At 41.2% G+C, this 21,338-nt stretch overlaps 2 protein-coding genes across 23 annotated transcripts in view; one reads left to right on the plus strand and one right to left on the minus strand.

Annotated features, from left to right (window-relative positions):
* Positions 1-21,338, minus strand: part of ADPRM (ADP-ribose/CDP-alcohol diphosphatase, manganese dependent) — a 324,587-nt gene that overhangs the window by 296,226 nt on the left and 7,023 nt on the right. For 16 of the 20 annotated variants that reach the window (XM_074342171.1, XM_074342169.1, XM_074342168.1 and 13 more), the window contains exon 3: positions 20,589-20,701. In XM_074342171.1, coding sequence (XP_074198272.1) covers positions 20,589-20,701 — 113 coding nt within the window. Of the gene's footprint in view, positions 1-9,481; positions 17,641-20,584; positions 20,702-21,338 lie in introns of those variants that run through there. The other 4 variants (XM_074342152.1, XM_074342153.1, XM_074342172.1 and 1 more) reach the window with 3 other exon arrangements.
* TMEM220 (transmembrane protein 220) lies at positions 1,754-14,607 on the plus strand. Of its 3 annotated transcripts, XM_045524838.2 has the most exons (7): positions 1,754-1,968; positions 2,601-2,630; positions 5,042-5,102; positions 7,122-7,245; positions 8,549-8,608; positions 10,208-10,257; positions 13,348-13,546. In XM_045524838.2, exons 1-7 carry the CDS (start codon positions 1,876-1,878, stop codon positions 13,407-13,409), a joined length of 480 nt encoding a protein of 159 aa, XP_045380794.1. In that variant the 5' UTR covers positions 1,754-1,875; the 3' UTR covers positions 13,410-13,546. The 3 variants fall into 3 exon arrangements, with proteins under 3 accessions (XP_045380794.1, XP_045380795.1, XP_010964291.2); XM_010965989.3 differs by lacking the exon at positions 10,208-10,257 and having other exon boundaries at positions 1,758-1,968; positions 13,348-14,607; XM_045524839.2 differs by lacking the exons at positions 8,549-8,608; positions 10,208-10,257 and having other exon boundaries at positions 13,348-14,607.

Consider the following 21,338-nt stretch of genomic DNA (forward strand, 5'->3'; position numbering starts at 1 on the left):
AAATGAACTGTGCACCAGCAAAAACAGCACCTGTCCACACAGTGACCAGGAATGTCCCAGACAATGCTGAAAAATCTAATACTCCAGGGCGGTTGGATGGCACACAAGTTTCCAGAGCACTTTCACACCACCCCTTCCCTGCCGGCCATACCAGGGCTGGGTTGGCAGAGCAGGCATTATGAGCACTTCCTGTTCTACTTTGCTAGGGAGGCCATGATGAAGTTCCACAGACCGGGGGCCTTAAGTAACACATGCCCATTTTCTGACTGTAGTTCTGGAGGCTGGAAGGGCAAGATCAGGGTGTCAGCAGGGTTGGTCCCTCCTGAGGCCTCTCTCCTTGGCTAGCAGGTGGCCTTCCTCTCGCTGTCCTCACATGGTCTTTCCTCTGTGTCTAAATCTCCTTTGGGACACCAGTCTAACTGGCCAACAGCCCACCTACAGCACCTCATTTTAACCTAATTGCCTCTTTAAAGAACCTATCTCCAAAGCAAATACAGCTCCATTCTGAGGTCCTGGGTTTAAGGCACCAACATATGAATTTGGGGAGAAACAACTCAGACCAACACACCCTTCCCTCTCCCCCACGTCCCCAGATAAGACACAGGACAGTGAGGGTGGTGACGGCATGTCCCCAGGCTCAGGGTGGATCTGGTGGTGGAACTCAGTGTGGAGCCTTATCCAACTCCACACAGTGGCAGCCCCGGCTGAGCCTGCTGAACCCCGGTGGCCTTCACCCCCAGTGTGGCCGTGTTCACATGTGTGCCCGCTGGCCCGCTGCCAGCCAGCAAGCCCACCTTCATGGTCCCTGCACTGAGCACTGGGCCAGGCAATCAGGCAGAGGATGTTCTTGAAGTAAGCATTCTTTGAAAGGCATGAAACAGAGACAGAAAAAAAAAATTCCTGAAGAGTTTTAGGAGATTTAGCTAAAAGGAGAGGAGCTCAGGAGGAGCACAGGCTCCTGATCTGAAGTGATAAAGACTCTTTAGAACAGCAAAAGTGATGAGGCCTGTGGATGTGTAAATGAGCCTGGGGAAGAACTAATCAGGAGGGTAAATTACAAAACGGAAAAAGACTGTGAAACAAGTGGGGAGAATGGTGAGTATTTCAACCGCCTTTAGTTCATAAGAAATTCATGAGCAACGCGTGTGATTTTGTTGGTTTTGGTGGTGGGAAAGAATTATAAATATGTATAATATGTAAATACCTTTGATAATAAAAGCCCATGAAAATAAACGAGCCTGTCTACAGAAAAGCTGTGAGCTGTATGAGATGCTAATATAACTGCCGTCACTCTAAGAAATTACCATAATGCTTACAGGGCTTCCAAAGTTCCAGCGCTTTGTAAAGAAATGCATAAACACCAACCAGAAAGCTAGCGAGCGCGCGCACACGCACAGGCACGGCTTTATTTTCCTCTTATTTCCTTCCTCCTTCCCTCCCTCCCTTTAATTTTCTCTAATTTGTTTAAAATGTGAGGTCAGTTGTCTTAGTGAAAACAGGTATTGGAGTTGCGCCTCTGCGGGTTCAAACACGGCTTCCCGCCCCCACGGACGAGCTGTGCGATGCTGGGCGCGCCATCCCCGCGCTCCGGGACTCGCTCTCCCCGTCGTGCAGTGGGGATACGGACGCTTTCACCTCGCCACGTTTGGGGAGGGGGAGGGGGGTCCCACAGTCAGGACCCGTGTTTCCCTCCCGGCGTGAGCTGGCCAGCGGCCGCCGGATGGGCGAGGGCCTTCCGGGGGGCGGGGCGGGGCGGGGCGGGGCGGGGCGGCGGCGGCGGGAGGAGGGACCGCGGCGTGAATCGGAGCCACCGGCGGACCCGCGCCCCGCCCGTCCCTTCCTGTCCCGTCCCGTCCGGTCCGCGCCGACCAAGCCATGGCGCCTGCGGCGGGGAGCTGGGCGCCGGGCCTGTGGCGCGCCTGCAACTGGCTCATGGGTGCCTTCTTCGCGCTGGCGGCCTACGTGCAGGTCAGCGCCCGGGCCGGGCGGCGGGAGTGGGGCCCCAGGCTCCCTCGGGCGTCGGGCTCCGAGCTCTGCCCCCAGGCGGAGGAGCGGTGTAGGCTAACCCGCCGGCGGGGTCGTAGGGCGGGCCACATAGGGCGAGGGCGGGAATTAGAGTTGATGCTTCCGGAACCCCCGCTCCGTCCCCAGCTGGGACACACGTGTGTTCACATGACCCCTTTTGCTCATATGCTGGAAGGAGCTTGTTCAGCGAGAGACGCTTCGCAGGGACCTGGACAGAAAGAGCCCTGGCACCTTCCTAAACAGGCAGCCTGGGGACGAGGCTGAGCATGGCTCTCCTTATTCCTTGAGACAGGAGGGCCCTTATAAAAGCACCCATTCCAGGTTTGGCTCACCCTTTTCGGAGTCCCCGTGCAGTTCTTTACGAATAAATGTGGCTGTGTGTTCGAACCATATGCTGGGCTCAGCCAGACGCCCCTTCTCCCATCACCGTCACTAAACTATGTCTTACTCCTGCTGGTACCCTCTGTGCCTGTTGCAGCGTCTGGCAGTAACAAGTGACCGAAATGAGTAAAGAGCAGACTGGATACTGGAAGGGAACAGAACAGCCTGTCTACTAATTCTGTTTTGCATTCCAGGTGAATGATCCAGATGCAGAACTGTGGATGGTGAGTATGAGCTGCCTGCTGACATCTGAAAGAACTGTGGAACTGCACGAAACAGTTTTATCTATCTGCTTACCTCCCTACTTTGTGTACTTAAAAACTTAGAAATCAAATCCTTTGTAAGCTCTCTTTCCTCCAATATTAGGAGAGGAAGGATCATACTGATAATGTAGTGTGTGTGAGAGAGAGAATTCAGAATTTTCCATAGACATGGGGGCCTTTCAGCAGTATTCCCTCGGAATAAATGAGTCAACCAAGGACACTTTTCTCAAGACAGACTAGACCTTTGAGGTCAAGTGAACCAATCCTCTTGAATTTCTACCCAGAAACTCCAACATTTGACCAGAAAATGGCAGGCTTAATGTCTGTGGTTCTGCTAATTCAGTAAGCTATATTCATAAAAAGTAACTGAAGTCCATAAGACCTACAGCATACATTGAACCAATGATGACTGAACCATTTAGAGGAGGGGGAGATTGTTTCACACATTTTCTAAAATACCTGGATTTTGTTTCTGTCAATACAGATACATGAGACTGTAACAATATCACCAATTAGATGATTTAGGCTTTGGAATAATGTTGACTGTGTACAGAGTAGCAACAAGTGAAAGCATTTGGAATTATATTGTGAAATTCTAGTCATTTTTTTTAGTGCAGTAGAACCACATTCTGATAGTCTTATTGTCCATATTCACAAGCCCCTACATCAAATCAAACTGCCTCTTCCTCAGCACTCTGGTCCATACCCGACGCTCTAAATGTTATTTCCCTGAAGACAGGTCTCAAATATCCACCTTAATGTTGAATTTTCAAATGACTGCTAGATCTCTTGGCCTGTACATCACACTGGCTCCTCAAATACGCACCAGGTCTTATCCAGCATCTTCCCCTCGGAAACCCCCTCCTGCTCTTGACTCACCATTTCCATTATCAGTAGATTCATTCTAACTAGCATCAGGTTATAAAAATACAGAGCACCTCACAAGAAGTCCAGAGGCAGCTGCTTCATGGTCAGCAGTGTCATCAAGGACCTGGGCTTTCTGACTTCCTTCTCTGCCAGTCCTCAATGTGTAGGTGATATAGCTTCTCATGTTTACAGAATAGCTGCTGCAGCTCCAAACATCTCATTCCCAGACAAGAGCACATCAAGTAGGAAGAAATAGTTTAAAGGTTTGCTTTGTTCATGTGTTTAAAATACACTGAAATAAGATTTTAGACTCCTTAATCTATTGTTCACAGATATCTGATATATTTAAATGCACATTTAAAAATCTCTGCCAAACATTTCTGATGGAAAGCACAATTAAATATTGTATGGTGTGTAAGTGTTTAACTTCTCTCTTTCTCTCTTTCTTTCTCTCCGTAAGTAGCTAAGTCATGTAGTTTTTTGCTAGGGGAAAACCACCCCTTACTGTTCTAAGTGTGGTCCTTGGACCAACAGCAGCAGTGTCCCCTGGGTGCTTGTTAAAAAAGCAGAATCTTGGGCCCTACCCCAGACCTCCGGAATCAGATCTGCATTTTAATAAGAACTCCAGGTAATTCACATACACGTTAAAGTACCAGGACAGTCCTTGCAAATGTTGATATGATACTGGCTGATATTCCCATCATCATTAGGGACAGGGTGGGAAAGAGGAACAGAGTCTGTAATCCAGATGCTTTCTCCCCCCAAGGTCAAGACAGCCATGTTTTCATAGTGACAGCAAATCACTTAAAATGTTCAGCTCTGACAACTTCCAAATAAACTAAAGGTTTCTAATTAAGCATCACAGCTGGTGTGGTTAAGCAGCTAAATTTCTGGGGAAGCCCTAAGGCTTCTTAACACCTCCTACTTGCCCCCTGCCCACGACACATAAGCAATCTTCCCAATTCCAAACCAACTTAGCAACAGTTTCCAAGATGAAGAGCCTGATCTTATTGGGCACACCTGAGCCACACATTTTTAGTAAACTTCCTGTGGTCCCACTCGTAGAGACGGAATGTTGGGCTGGATGGTCCATGGGGATGGACCCAGCAGGGCCATCTAGCTAATGAAGGCTGCTCCTGCCCTACTCTTCAAAGAGCATTTTTTGAAAAGTAGGGAAAGGCCATTTAGGCATGGATGTTGCTTGGGAGAGATTAGGAGGTAGTGTCTTGAGATCAAAACTCTGCTCAATGCCAGAGCTGAAGATGAGTTAAGTCTTTCCTGGAAGAGCCTATAGTCTAGGAGGAAGGCAGATAAAATTACAACCAGACACGCTAAGTACCAAAAAAAGCAAAGGTTACCACTTCCTCCACTGTTACTGAAACATAATAGGTAAATCAGGGAGTGTGGCAGCCACTGATGTCATTTCTCTTTACTTCCTAAATACCTCTGAACATCTTCTGCATTGGGCATGCTCATAACCCACGTAATCTCCTTTCTGCTAACAGGTTGTGTATACGATTCCTGCAGTGCTCACCCTGCTTGTTGGACTTAACCCTCTTGTCACAGGTATGAACCTTGGATTCTGAGTGGAGATACAGCAAATCAGATTTCCTTAGAATAATGAGAGTCTATCTGCCCAACTCCCAGGAGAAAAATGGAACACCCCATGCCTTTCTTCTCATTTCTGATAAAAGGCAGTGAATTCTAATCCAGATCATCCTCATCCATCTTCAGGAACACGTGATAAGGACTTGCCATACTGAGACAGTCTTCATAAACTTGGACCCCAGGGTCTCTCATGCTGACGTGGAACAGCAGTTATGCACTTTAGCCCATGAGAGAGAAGGGCTTCAGTCACCGCACTGATTTTTTAACCCACCAAGCTAATGAAGAATCAGCAATCAAACTGTTAACCTTGCGTCTCCATACTCAGTGGTGATCAACGTCTATGTATTTTCTCTATACAAATCCTCTCAATACCACTCCCATCAGTCATTTCCTGATTTTGAATTCATTCAGCACCTATGTATATGAACTGCTGCTTCTGTATAATAACTGTCCATAATGTCTGTAACAAACCTCTAGATTTTTCATTGATACATGTTGCTCTCTTTAATCTCCCTGTGTACTGTCACAGAAACTCCAACAATCTCTTGCATGTTTTTATTTATTTTTTTTAAATTATTTTTTTTCTTGCTTTTTTTGGGGGGGGGTAATTAGGTTTCTTTCTTTCTTTTAGGGAGGTACTGGGGATTGAACTCATGACCTTGTGCATGCTAAGCATGCACTCTACCACTTGAGCTATACCTACCACCCCCCTTGCATGCTTTTATATGTTTCCTCCTCCTAGGTTGTAAGCCCCTGAAAAAGCAGGGTCATGTGTAACCCACCTTTGCCCAAGCCTAGCTTAAACATGGCCAGGAATATGGTGGGTACCCAGTGCTTGCTGAGTGACTGAATGGCTGTAAAACAGAGGCTTTATCATATATTTGTTTTGTAACCTGCTCCACAGACTCCTTACATATAAATCCCAGGTGAGTATACATATAAAAAATTCATTTAAAATAGCTTGTTTGTATTGTCCACAAGCCACCTACCTCAATTAGGGGCAAAATGTAGCTGCTTCACCTTTTATGGCCCTAAAAACTCAATAAACCTTGGTTGGACAGTTTTATTCCATGAAATAATGTCTTATAACTGAAAAAAAAACCCCAAACATTTTACATTGTTTACTAATATTCTCTTACTAATGGGGGCTCTTAGTCCTATAGGTTATTTTTCACTTTCTTTAAAACTGCTCCTCCTAGTGGGGCTTGAAAGCTCTCAGGGCTTTAAAACAAAGATAATGATTCCCACTTGGGTGAGGGAAACTCATGCCCTAGATGCATGGGCTCCTTGTACAGGCGCCTAGAACTCTGTTTACATGTTCAAGGTGTATCACTTAGGGCCCTGTTAGTTGCAAGCAAGGAAGAAACTCAATCAAGGGGCCTATAAGCTAAAAGGAGATATACTGGGATCCCTCACTTTTAAGGCTCGGGGTGGTGCTGGCTTCAGGCACTGGTGGCAGCTCAGAACTTAAACCATCTACTGCACTTCAGTCCTGGGCTCCACGCGGAACTCTGCTGCTCAGAGGTCACATCTTCACCACGCTAGTTCCAACAGAATCTAGAATCAGCTTCCCCAATAGCTCCACAAAAGCTCACAATGCAGCTGTTGGCCCTGATTCATCATCTGTTCATCCTGAGACAAATCACTGTCACCGAGGAGATAGAATACATTGATTGACGTCACTAAGGCCCACTTGTCTGGGATACATGGACTGGGAGTGTGGGATTGGTGGATTTCCAGAGAAAATAAGGGTAGTTGTCATAGGGATGGGAGATGCTGACAAATGAAATAACGGATGTCCTCTTAAGTTTAAAAATACTGTTTTAACCTCTATGATGTCCCTCAAAACAAAACCCCCACCCCAGCCTTTTCTGAATGCTTTATCTGAAGGCAGATTACGGCAAAGCAAATGCAAAGAGATCATTTTTCTCTGGGATGTGATTCCACGGTTAACAGCACCAGGATATCTATTTTTAGGTAACTTCATTTGGAAGAGTGTCTCTGCAATACACATATTCTTTTGTATCGTGTGGACTGTCGGCTTGGCATACAACCTCTCACTTCATACAAAACAGAGCATCTTACACGAGGAAGAAGGCAGGTGAGCAGTGACTTCTGCTCTTTGGAAGGGGTGGGGAAGGAGTGAGAAAATTTGTTCCTTTACAATAGCTCATCTGTGCATGATGATGATTTTATTCCCCCAATGACGCCATGAGGAGGAAGATATTATCTTCTTTATAAGCTGAAGAAGCTGAGGAAGCGATGGAGCCAGGATTCAAACCCTGCACTGCCTACCACACTCCATGATCACTACTGCACATCACATATAAACGTCAGGCAGTTGGACCTTGGCCCCCTTGTAATGAGCAAGGATAGCATACAGTAACACTCAGTCCAGTCTAATGAGGTAAAAACTCCATCAGCATTTGGATTCAGTCCCATTCAAGCCAAAATCTTATCTACAAGAGTGATCAGCCACCTCAGAGGTCAACCTCTGCCAGCCTTGCCCTTGTGTGTCTCATGTCCTCTCCTCCCTTTGTCACGACCACTGGCTCTTGTTTTATCACCTCTTCCCTTGCTTCTTCCTACCCATGACTCCCTGGCCTCATGAACAGCCCTGTTCCTTTCCTTTCTGTCCCACTGCTAACATCTGTCAACACTGAGATTCAGAGACCTGTAGGTTAAGCACCACTGGTGAGGTGCTCCTATGTTACAGGCTCTAATCCTTGGAAAACTAGATCAGGTTAGCTCAGATGATGGGAGTGGAGACTAAAGGGTCTGAATCCCCTCCACCAACCTGAAGCCCATCAGGTGTGGTGAAATCAAAGTGGGGTTCCCAGTGGTACTTGGCCAAGTATGATTGTTTTCTACTCTACGGAAAAGATATGTCTTTTTAAGACACATTTCTAGCAGCATATACCTACCCCAAGATCATTAGACTGACTCATATTCCAAGTCACTCCTCTCCATCAAGACCCAGCCTCCTGCAGTATCTACTTAAATTACTGACTTGAGCTCAACCTGCCTAACACTGAGCCCTCTAAAACAATGTAGGGTGCCTGGTCAAATCTGGGGTTCTCTTCTCAGTCATAGTATTCCTCCCCGTGACGTGAAGTAGGTGATTTATCGATGTTTTTGTTGCTTTTCTGTTCACCTGTAAGTTGAGGAGCAGCCATGAAGTTCATATCAGCCTCATAAGATATAATTTATGTTCATATAGGGCTTTATTAAAGTGTCTGAAAAAGTAATTTATGAGGCATGGCCAGATTGAAAATATTCTGTAGATGCCGTGTATCTTGGAGGAAGTCATCTGAAAATCAGCAGAAGCAAGTGTCAGGCAGAGAATGGAATGATGTGCAGTCCCTTGCAGCCAGTTCAAATATGAAATTTACGCTATTTCACAGGGAGCTGTTGGGGCTGGTGATTATCACAGCATGGATGAGCCTCTGCCAGACTGCATCAAAGTAAGTTTCCAACTTATCAGTTAAAATCAGATTGTGTTCAGGGTCGGTCAGATCAAGCAGGTGAGAATACTGACACACAAGTGTAAACAGAACTCTTTTCAAAGAAATCTTTCCTGTTACTAAGGCTTACAATAGGTGATTCAGTGTTTCATGATCACGCATACTTTTATGAATACCATAGTTTTCTGTGTGGCCCAGGGTAATCATAGGGAGTTGCCAGTCTAAAGGGTGTTCTTTAGGGAGCAGGAAAGTGATCTCAAAAGGAAGCTTGACGATTTAGGAAAGAGTGAACAGCCAACAAAATATAAAACTGTGGGGACATGTAAGTGACTGTTAACTTTATAAAACAATAATAGGTTTAAACATATAAAAATAAAAATACATGACAACTGTAGCATATACGTTGGAAGGGGATAAATGAAGCTCAAGTGTTCTAAGGTCCTTGAGTTATCTGGGAAGGGTAAAAGTACCAGTTTATATTAGACTTTGGTAAGTCAAGGATTCATGTGTGATCCTTACAGAGTAACCATTAAAAGGAAAGAAAATGAGTACAAGAAAGGAGAAGGGAAAAGGACATAGAACAGATGGGGAAAATAGGAAGATGTTAAGAAAAAGAATTAAATGCAAATAGATGAGAAATTACATTAAATGTAAATGTTCCAAATATTCCAATAAAGATTCAAAGATTTTTCAAAATGAATAAAAAGATTAAAAACCCAAGTAAATACCTGCTTACAAAAGGGAACCCTTAAATATACAGAAACAAAGACTGAAAGCCAAAAGACGGAGAAACCATACTATACAAACACCAACCAAACAAAAGCTGGTATAGATAAAGTAGACTTCAAGGTCAGCATTAGAGAAAAGGAGGACTTTTTTAGGTAATTAAAAAAATTATTGTTTTAATATTTTATTTTGAAATATTCAAACATATACAAAAGCAGAGAGACTAATATAATGAATCAGATGTACTCATCACCCAGCTTCAAGTTACCATTATATATCCAATCTCCCTTCATCTATCACTGTCCTCTCCACACTTAGATTACTTTGAAATAAACCCCAGAAGTATTGTTTTATATGTAAATATTTCAGTATGTATCTCTAAAAGATAAGCACTTAAAAAATAACCATCCTACCATCATCACACACAAAAAAATAAAACAACAGTAATTCTTCAGTATTAAGAGTTTTTCAGCCAGTGTTTACATTTCCACTGTTGTCTTATAAATGCTTGTTCCTCTGTGCTCTATATTTCATATAAATTGGTGGTAAGATCTAGAGGCTTGGCCAGATTCTGGTATTACCATCATCATCACTAAGCAAGACTACTTCATTGGTGGTGCTATGTACTTCCATCACAATGTACATAACACCTAGTAGCTACTTCTCTGTAATGTTAATATAAAATCTTTGATGATCATTGCCTAAATCCACTAAGTCATTTGAGTTGCAAAGTGGTGATACTCTAATTATATGATTCCTTGATTATTATCTAGAAAACTTCAATAAAGAGAAACTTCTACTTATTTGTTCTTCGACTATTCAGATAAAGATCGTAAGAGGAAAAGGAGTTGATTCTCTCCCTTCATTTGTCAGTTTTCAGAATAATGAGTTCTTCTTGCCGAGGCATCTTCCAAAAGTGACCAGTGAGTTTTGCTTATCTGCTGTTTTAATAGTACCATTATAAAGTCATAGGTTTCAACAAATTTGATGTTTTTCAGTTCATGGCAGCTATTGTCTTTACTGATGCTTAAACTGTCCCATCTTTGACCAGTAGCACTTATTCAGGCTGGCTCCAGAATTCTGTCTGATATGACCCTAGTAAACTTTGATTGATTCCTTGCTTTCTGGGATAACAAAATGTTCCAAGCTAAGGCTGTACATTTTATGGCCCAGACCTTGAATCAACCATTTTTCCTAAAGCCTTCATTACTTTTGGTAGGTAATGGTATTTAGAGGTCACATTCGGGGCACAAATGGTGCTCACTGCTATTGGGTTGGGTTCTTTTTAGTGAACAGAACTAAGAAATTCACATGTATGTGCATATGTATGTATATATGTGTGTATCATAAGTATATATGCACATAGGTATATATATTTGTATATGCCTATGTATTACATATACACTTAAAGATAAATATATATATTTAAAAAACATGTATATATATATTTAAGGATAAAATACCTTATGAGTTCATGTTAATCCTAGCAATTCAAATTTAGAAACACAAGTTTCAACCTTACCAGCAATCTTAAATCTGTATTTCCTTTTAATCATGTCAAAAAACTCTAGTCTCAGTGACCTCAGCATAACAACTCATTTGACCTATTCTACAATACAAACACAGTATCAGAATAACAAAAATATTACTGAAAACAGGTATTTTGTTTGTGTTGTTGTTAAGGAACATCTAAGAGATGTACATTAAAATTATTTGGAATTTGTTTACTCTGCTAATTCCACCAAGTGAATACACAGTTAAGTTCATTTATTTCATTTTACTTTCAATTTCTCAGGATATCTTTATTAATAATATAGTAATTTTGTTTTATAATTATGTAAAATGTCTACACAGTTCTAAAGTCAAATCTACAAAACAAAGTACATTCAAAGAACTCTAGCTTCTCTATCCTCCAGCCCTACGTCCTCCCTTTCTATGTAGGTGAAACTTTTTTTGAATTTCATGGTTTATCCTTCCATGGTTTCTTAACGGAGTGAATATATGCACTTACTATTATTCCTGCTTGTCTTAGATAAGCGGCAGCACATTAGTCACAACTGTATCCCTGATTTTCCCCTTACTACATCCTAGAGATCGTTCTGTGGTATATAAAGACTTTCCTTATTTCCTTATTTCACTGGTAGGTCCACAGCATATTCATCCAGTCCTCTACCATTCAGACTGTATCCAATCTTTTGCTATTAAAAATAGTGCCAACAGAGTGTATTGTCAAAATTTAAAATTTTTACTAATCAGATAGTTGAGAAATGGTAGTTTTCATTTGCATTTCTCTTATTAGGAGTAAAGGTGAGCATATTTTTCTATGATTGAGCCATTTTCATTTCTTTTTCTATAAATGTGGTTCACCTCTGAGAAAGCTTTAACCAATTTCTAAGATTGTTGGTCTTCTGTGTTTTTAGAAGCTCTTTACATGCTATGGCTATTAACCCTTTGTCTGTGATATTAGCTGAAAAATTTTTTTGCAGTTTCTTACTGTCCTTTTACTTTGCTTATGCAAAGTATACTTTGCCATGAAAAAAAAATTTCTTTAATGTAACCGAACTTATCAATCTTTTCCCTAGCTTTTGGATCTGGAGTCATAGTTAGAGGGGAAAAAAGAAATTACACAGCAGTCTCACTCATGACCACAGATGGAAAAACTCTAAACAAAACATTAGCAAACCAATTCCTGCAACATATGACCTAACTACCAAGACGGGTTTATTCTAGGAATAGTTAGTTTAACATTCAAAAACCAACCAATGTTTTATACCACATTAACAGAATAAGAGAAAATAAACTATTTTCTCAAGCTATACAGAAAGAGCACTTGATAAAATTCAACATCCATTCATGATAAAAGCTTGTAGAAAACAGATATACAAAGGAATTTACCCTGATAAACGATATCTACACCAAAGCATACTTAATGGTGAGCAGCTGAAAACCTTCCCTCTGAGATCAGGAATGAGATGAGGTTAGCCACTGTTGCCACTTCTACTCAATGCTGTTCTGGCTCTTGTCAGTATAGTAACGCAAGAAAAAGAAATACAAGGCCCAAGGATTGGAAAGGAATAAGTAAGTTTTCCTTATTCACGATGACATGATTGCATATGTAAAAATCAAAAAGAATCTAAAAAGTTATTCACATAAGCATGATTGTTGGATACCAGGTCAGTATACTAAAATCAACTACATTTTTATTAGCAAGTAACAGAAAACGAAAAAACAAAAAGTTAACCATTTACCATAACATCAAAAAATCAATTCCCTAGGAATAAATCTAGCAGAGATATGCAAAATCTCTACACACAAAACTAGAAGACATTCTGGGAAAAATTGAAGACCTAAATATTAAAGAACACCTAAATAATTATCCTATAGCAGTACAGGATAAACCCATACTGACAAAAGGATTCATAAACTAATGAAACATAAAGTCTAGAAACAGATCCTTACATACGTAGACCCTTGCTTTACGACAATGGTGGCACTTCAGGATAGCAAAGAAAGGCAATCTTTTCAATAAATAGTGCTGGGTCAACTCAGTATCCACAGGGGAAAAAGTGAGACCACCCCTACACCTTACAACTTTCATAAAAATCAATTCTAGGTGGATTATAGCTCTAATGTGAAAGCAAAACAAGAAAACTTTTTAGAGAAAATTTAGTATCTTTAAGACCGTGGGAAGGAAAAGTTTTCTTAAATAGGACACAAAAAGCATTGGGAAAAGATCCATTTTAACATTGCTTAATCAACGACTTCAGTTCCTCCAAAGACATTGTTAATAAGTGAGTGGGAAAAGTGCAACACACATAAAAAACAAGGATTTGCAGTAAGAACATACAAAGACCTACAAGTAAGAGTTAGATTTCAGTTTTTAAAAATTCAGGAAAAAGGGCTATACAAAAATGTAATGATGTGTTTTACCAAATGCAATCTTTATATTTGTTTCCAAAGTAATTAATAATTTTATTGGGTTTTTATGTATAATACTTTTTGTATCTTTGTAGGAACCCAGTTGGTGGAAGGATTCAGTTGGCTATTGCTGTGGCAGTTGCTCTCTTCCCACTGATCTCGTGGGTCTACATATACTTAAACAAGGAGATGCGGTCCTCCTGGCCAACTCACTGCAAGACAGTAATTTAAACACAGTGAAGAATCCTGTTCTTAAAATGAGTTTTCAATTTTTTATAAACATGGTTGTAACAAGCCAGTTTCCCTGGACTTTATTTCAGGTAATCTGAGTTAATACTAGAGATGATTTAAAAAAAAAATCCTAAGAACTTTTTAAGGCTGCCTACAACCCAGGACTGGATGGGACCAGTAAGAGAGACAGGCTATGACATCCTGCTGTGTCACAGTGCAGTGGGAAGGGCAGTAGAGCAAAAGTTAAGAAGTATGAATTGTAACTCAGCTTCATCACGATCCATGTGACTCTGGCAAATATATAAACCTCATGTAGATAATTCTTTATCTATAAAACATGATGGATATGAGACAGCTTACTTACACAGCTGCAAGGATTAAACTAGATGATATGAGACGCCTCTGAAGATATGAAGTGCTTACAAAGGGCTGCATGCAATAACATAGAGGGAAGCAGGGTTTGAGTAACACGACAGAAACAGCAGTGTTAAGAGAGGGCTGTACCCCGAAAGTAGGCTCATCATACTGAACTGGTACCCAGCCGTGAATTAAACGAGGACTCCAGGTGAACCAAATGAACAAGCATGTCTTGGAAAGAAAGAAAAGTTAGCTAGAATATAGGAATTTGGGGACAAAAAGAAGGAAATAGAAAATATTAATTACTTTGTAAATGAAAAAGACCAAAAGCTAGACACATATTTTGTAATGAATGTCAGAAGTAACCCTGGAGAGATTGTTCAGAGCTGTACAATCTGGTAGCCATCAGCCACTGCTGCATTAAGCACGTGAACCGTGCTTACTGAAGAAGTAGTTTTTACTTTCTTCCTTTTAATTTAAAAACATCAATTATTAGAAAACTTATGTGTGTCTGGAACACTTGTTTTAAGTCTGTTTGTAACATCTTGGATATGTGAATCTGCTTCTTCAAATGCAAATTTTATATCTAAATACAGACCAAGTATTTCCAATGAAAATTTAATGTCCAAATGGATGGATTATAAATATAAAATACATACTAGATTTTAAAGACTTAGTATAAAAAGAATGTAAAATATTTTTATATTGATTACACTTTGAAATAACATTTTAGATGTACTGGGGTAAATAAAATGTATTAAAATTAACTTTATCTGTTTCTATTTAGTTTTTAACATGTAACTGCAAAAATATTTCAAATTACTTATGAGGCTAACGTATTTCTGTTGGTCAGTGCTGTTTTAGAGTATCTGGATGGCAACTCTTTTACATATGCCAGCATCAAACTCCATAGTGAAGATAGTTTTGTGAGATTTAGGAAATATTCCACTCAAGAAGTATTAGTACCAACCATACATGAGAAGAGTGAAAATGAGTCTGGTAGTCTGTCTCTTTCTTTCTGTAGCCTTTAACATGATAGAGTATTCTCTCAGTAGTTGTTAAAGGAGGTATGTGTGTTTTTTGTTTTATACAGTGGCCACTGGACAGTCAGAAATTCTCAAGATTTGGATGAGGGTAAAGCGGAAAAAATCTAGTTGATATTTAAGCAATGAAAGTGAGATTTATTTTAAGGGTCAGTGAAATGCATATAAAGGATTTCAGTGTCCTGGTGTACGTTTAGCTTGCGTATTTGTGGTCTTTACACCTCCTTCAGCATAACTGTGAGTCAGACATGAAGACACAGACTCATCTGCAAAGTCAACACGGGAGCTAGACATCTTCCAAGCAATGATTGATTCTGTGCTTAAAAGACTGTACTGCAATTAAAAAAAAAAAAAGTAATGTTCAAGATATTCTCGCAGCCTATCTGCACCTCCCGTATCACACTGAATTCTGTAAATATACACAGTTCCTTTTTTATCGCCATCAGCACATCAAATGCACTAATTTGGTAATGTACCACCTTTCGTAAAGAATATTACTGAAATTGCTTTCAAACTCTATTTTCCCATTGAATTTAAGTATTCACAGTAAGTTTAATAGTTCTATTGTGAAAACCTCTATCTTCCCAGGCCAGGAATCTTTTTCCTCCCCATTGTCACTCTTCCTCATCTGCCACTCATTATGCACTACCTGGACTGAAGCTCAAATTTCACCTTATATTTCCCAGCCCAGAAACCTGAGGGTTCCTCACTGTCTGACAAATTAAGTTCTGAGTTTGGACTTGTCATTCAAGGCTCTTCCTTTTTCTGCTTTATTTCTTACTGTTCCACCAGCACCGTTTGGTGAATCCTCATAGTTGTTACTTACAACTTCTAAACTCGCATATCCTATGATAGTGTGCTATTCTGTCTACTTGAAATGCACCTGCACACCTATTTAAACCATTTTCCTTCCTCTTCAAGACATCCCTAGTCCCTTCAAACAAAATTAAAGTCCTCCACCATGTACCTACAATTCTTTCCTCACACATTTTTATCTAGGGTTGATTCTCTCTCACTCATGTAAAGTCAGTGAATGCAGGGAGTGCATTATAGTCGCCTCTGTGGTGGGCTGAATAATGGTCCCCAAAGATATCCAAGTCCTAATCCTCAGAACCTATGAAGATATAGGGTGACCTTCATATATCATGAAATGGACCTTCCAGGTGTGATTAAGGATCCTGAGATGGGGAGATTATCCCGTCTTATCTGGGTGGGCCCTCATGTAATCACAAGTTAAGGAAGGCAAAGGGGGATGTGACTACAAAGACAGAAGAGGAGAAAGGGATGTGACAACAAAGAAGAGATTTGAAAATGCTATATCGTTGGCTTTGCGGATGGAGGAAGGGGGCCATGAGCCAAAGAATGGAAGACGCAGCTCCAGAAGCTGGAAAAGGCAAGGAAACAGGTTCTCCCCTCCAGCCCCCTGAGAGAGCATAGCACTGACAGCACCTTGATCTCAGCCCAGTGAGAACGAACTGTGAGAGAACAAATATATGCTGTGTCAAGCTACCAAGTTTGTGGTAATTTGTTACAGCAGCCAGAGGAAGCTAATACACCTCTATACTCCACAGTGCCCTGCTACTCAGCAGGCACGCTCATGTTGACCAGTACTGGTTTTTTATGTCTTCCTGTTTTTTAGGCCCTGAATCAAACTCTTCCTACATTTGAACAGTCTCCACTCACCACTGAGTGTTTCTGCAAATAAGCCTTAGGACATATGACAGCTGAGTTAAACATGTCCCATTTGTCTTTAAAGGAAGTCATAAATTCATTTATCTACTAGTGTCATATAGCACCAACTGGGAGCCCAGAGGGAAAGCTAGCAGGCACCCAACTGTACTGGCACTTGGTCCTGTGTTGGTTGGAATCACAAGAGGTCTGCATGGGAGACCACACGTTCACATTTGTGAAGGGGCGGGGGGGGATTTGTTCACCTGTGAAGTAATTGGCGATATTTTTCATTTACAAAATAGGACTATAAACCTATAAAAGTAAAAATATGATGGGTACTCTGAGCAAAAAACATCCAAAGCTCATTCACACAGCTGGGTAAATGGAAAAGTTTACCTGAGCTTATTTTTTTATTATGTATATTAAGTTACATAACTAATACATTGAATGAATAAACTATTTGTAAAAAGTAAAAAAATCTCAGGTAAAGCTAAATACTGTCTATTTTGAGGACTATATCCCCCCCACCTCAGTCTCCCTGGTTTATTCATGCTACTTTCATTCATTTTCTTTCCAATTTTCAGCACAGGATATCCTATCTAAAAATGACATTTCAGAATATCTTATCAGCTAACACACACTGAAGCCAGTTATGGTTGTTTCTTATGCAAACAGAATACTAAACAATGAGACTGAGGATTCGGGGAGGGGAGTGGAACAAAACCACAAAGCTTAGTCATTCTCTTTCTATAAAAGTCAACAAAATAAAATCTGACTAAAAATGGAAAGCTTTCTCCTTCTTGTAATTCATAATTCTGTCTGGAACTCTGCCCTTCCCTTTCAACACCATTCTATCAGGATAGACATGAACTGTGCCAAAAGCCTGGCTGTCCGGAGCTGTTTCAATAACCCCTTCTATGTTGACGTGGTGCACACCAAAGGGATCCTCAGAGTAGCCACCATCATGCGTGTGACCGGCGAAGAAACACACCACACACTCGTGAGACCAAATGACTGCCAGGACGTCTCTGTAATTCCAGGCCAGGCACACACTGTCAGAGGCCGCGGGGTAAATGGGAAGATGGCCTGTTAGTTAAAGAGAAGAAGAGTTATGAGCCAATTAAGAAATAACTCTTTCACCAAAAAAAAAAAAAGAAAGAAAGAAAGAAAAAGGGTAAAAAATAGTACTCAGGAAAAAGAAAATGTGTATTGCTACTCATTATGGACCGAGATCAGAAAGAATCCACACATACATGAAAAACTAGATAATCTACAGCCACGTGTCTGGAGCATAAAGAAGGATGAGACAGTTCACGTCCAAGGGGAGAGAGGACACTGTACAGGAAGAAACCCTGAGATCCACAGCCTACAGAGTCTCACGATGCACAAATGCCACGGGAGACTAAGAGCATCCTGCGCAGGGCGGTCTGCAGAGGCAGCCCGAGACCAGGCAGATGCTGCACTGGAATCTGGTCTTGCTGACTTCCCTCAGGGTAACAGTGTTACACACAAGGAAAGAGCCACTCCTAAGTAAAAGGACAGTTTAGGGATGGGCCAGCGAACTATATATCATTTATGTAGACAGTGTTTTATAAAGAACTGACTTATGCCACTTTAAACACCTCCATGAGATCAAGGCGGCCATAGCAATGTTGCAGACGTGAGAACTACGTTAAGGCCGGGAGCATTCACACTAGGTTCCACAGGGGATACGTGCAAGTGGAGCCGGGAGAATTTCAAATTCCTGATGACAAGACGCAGGTGACAAGACATCAGGCCACAGTTCCACTGTGAAGTACAGGTACGACAGCTCACTGGTCTTTCCTTCTTCCCATTAAATCACTGTCCTTTTTTCTGTCACTGTTTGTTTTTATTCTGAATATTTTTGCTCTGTTTAATATCTATTACTATATAATACAAGTAAAAAAAGGGGGATAACAGAGCACACGTATGCACACTCACACTCACATACACACTGACAACCACTCTTCAAGCTTTAAAAAGGGCTTGAATCATGAATCAAGTCCCTGTAGCATCCGACACAATTAGTCACTCCCTTCTTCTTGGAACACTTGGCTTCCAAGAACGTCACAACCCCCTTGTCTTCCCACAACCTCATTGCTTCTGATCCTCACTCTCCTTTGCGGCTTCCTCACTCCCCCAGTCCTAGCAGGAGGGCCAAATGCCTGGCACCTGGGCTTCAGTACTACTTCAGTATCGACAGCTTATGGCTTGGTGAGCTCTTAGTAATTTCCGTAGTTTTAAGTATCATCTGTATTCTTTTGACTTCCACATTTATATACCCAGCCCAGACTTCCGAATTTCAGACTCATATGTACGTACTGCTAACTCGACGTCTCTGCTGATGCAAATAAGCATCTGATATTTAACAGGCACCTGAAACTTCGTATTTTCAAAACTGAACTCCTGAACTCTTCACCCAAAATGCTAACTACTGCACTGCCCCGCGTCTCAGCGAACAGCAACTCTATGCTTCTAACTGCATGGCCAAAACTGGAGTAGGCCGAATACCTGAATTGCCAGAATGAAGGTGAAGAAGCAAACGGAAACAAAAGAACATATCTACTGGCCATCTTAAACTCTGCTAAGGAAAACCCGAGGCACTCAGTTGTTACAGGTGTATTCACCCGGTGTCTCAGCAAACAGCAAAAGGGAAGAGGTAAGAGGCTGCTAGTGCAGACAGGTGCAGGGACAGAGTGAAGGGAGACGGGAAGAACGCGGGGAAGGTGGAGGGGGGCCTGGGATACAGAACACGGACTCCAGTCCCAGTAGCTGTATGATTTGAGCTATGCAGTTTAATCTCTTTGAATTAAAATTAAAATGTCTGACTCTATGATCTATAGGTCCCTTTTAACTCCAGTATCCTTTAAAGTAACAGGTACATCCTGGCAGTGGGAACTAAAATGCCGAGATGAGAGAAGTATCCCATTTTTGAGACCACTTATTCTAGAGCCAAATAGTGTCACAAGATGCCTGTAACCCCTGAGGGCACCTTAAATTTTCCAACTTTGAATGACAGACATTTGATATTCCAATGGTAGTAGCAACATCCCCATTCCATCTCATGTCCTCACCACATCAGTGAAAGATTAATAAGGAAAAACTACATTTATAGAAATAAAATTTTACATACTCAACTATCTGACTAGCCTGTCATTTTCAAAGGGTTTTCATGTTCATAACTTGGTGCAACATGGAGAAAACTGCAGTCTGTATGTTCAACATTTGTCCAGTCTCGGAGCTCATAGAAACAGGAGCCGGAATGGAATCCAGTCCCTGTGACCCTCAGTCCCAGCCCGTCCATCATGCCACACCCATTTTAAACAAGAGAACTAATCTCAGCCCCTAAACCAAGCACAACAGCCATACTGCAAATCCAAACTCAGTTCTTCATGTGTGCATGTGTGAGTGTGTTTGTCAGCACACGCACACATCTGCACGTAAGTATATTCTGAGCAACTCCAGATTCCTGTAATATCTGAAGGCAGTATGTTTGTGAAAAATGATTCTAAACAAAAATAATAAATTTTATTTCGTTACAATCACATGGTGGACACAGTTGTAGACCTGCTGGATGGCTCACACACACTCACCTCCTGTAACATCAGTTTTTTTCCACCTGGGCAGCAGAGGCCTCTGCTTGGTGGCCACTGCACTCATAGGTAGGTCTCCTGAGGCTAGGATTTTGTCTGGGGCCTGGACGGCATTTTTCACTTAAATATTAGTACATAAATTGATCCCATTTGGGGAAATTCTACTTTGAAACGTAAAAGGCCAACTTACAGGCTCTAATATACGGCAAGATGTTTTTGTTACTTTATAATTCTTTCCTGAATCAAGCTTAAATGTTAATTTTATATTCAGATTGTTTTTCAATAAGAAATTTTAAACTAAGCATTCATTTTATAGAAAGGGGACACCACAGTATTAAATATTGGTAGTATGCTTTAAAACCTAACTAAACCTATTCTCTAAAATGCTAGTGTAACCAAATAATGTAAATACTTACTCACAATCACCACCTTTTCTTGGTTTCTGTCAGAGAATGTAAGAACTTCATTTAACCAGTTCAGCTGTTCTTGGCTGAATCCGCCATTAAACTGGACAAACTGGGGCTCAGAAAGTCCTGAAATGAATTCAGTATTTTAGACCCATCAAATGTCAGTTTTTCCCTCATTTGGGCATTCAAACTTAGCTACTCTGGGGACACATATATTTCTTTAGCAATATTTGGCAGCAATTGACTTAAAATAGGAGACCACAAGAATTTAGAGCAACATCAAGCACACTTTATCTTACTCCTAATCCTGACGCTCCTCTGCTACTTCCCTAGCCTTCCATTACGTTGAAAATAAAACAGACTGTTTACTATGTCCCCTGACTCACTACAAAATCACCTTTTACCCCATGGGCTCTTCTGTGTCCTTCAACAATGTCTCACTCTGCTTTGTGCCTCTGTATTTCCGTCTTGAATACTCTGCCCCACCCGCTCTTCTCAAGGATGACTGTCACTTAGGTTTCAGCTTCAATGCTTTTCTCCTTACAGCTCTTTCTGGCCACCTAACTAAAATGGTACCCTTAGTCCTCTTCTATAATATTATTATTATTACTTTATTTTCTTGGTGGCATTAATCACTTATTTGTTTCATTTATCATCTGTCCTGCCCACTTTCTTCTCATTTCCCCGACTCCATCCATAAAAAAAGTGGTAGTCAGTACTGCCTACAGCTCTGAAGAAGCTGCCCTAGAAAAAGCGCCCGGCC

The sequence above is a fragment of the Camelus bactrianus genome, chromosome 16 (assembly GCF_048773025.1).
Source record: "Camelus bactrianus isolate YW-2024 breed Bactrian camel chromosome 16, ASM4877302v1, whole genome shotgun sequence".
NCBI lineage: Eukaryota > Metazoa > Chordata > Mammalia > Artiodactyla > Camelidae > Camelus > Camelus bactrianus.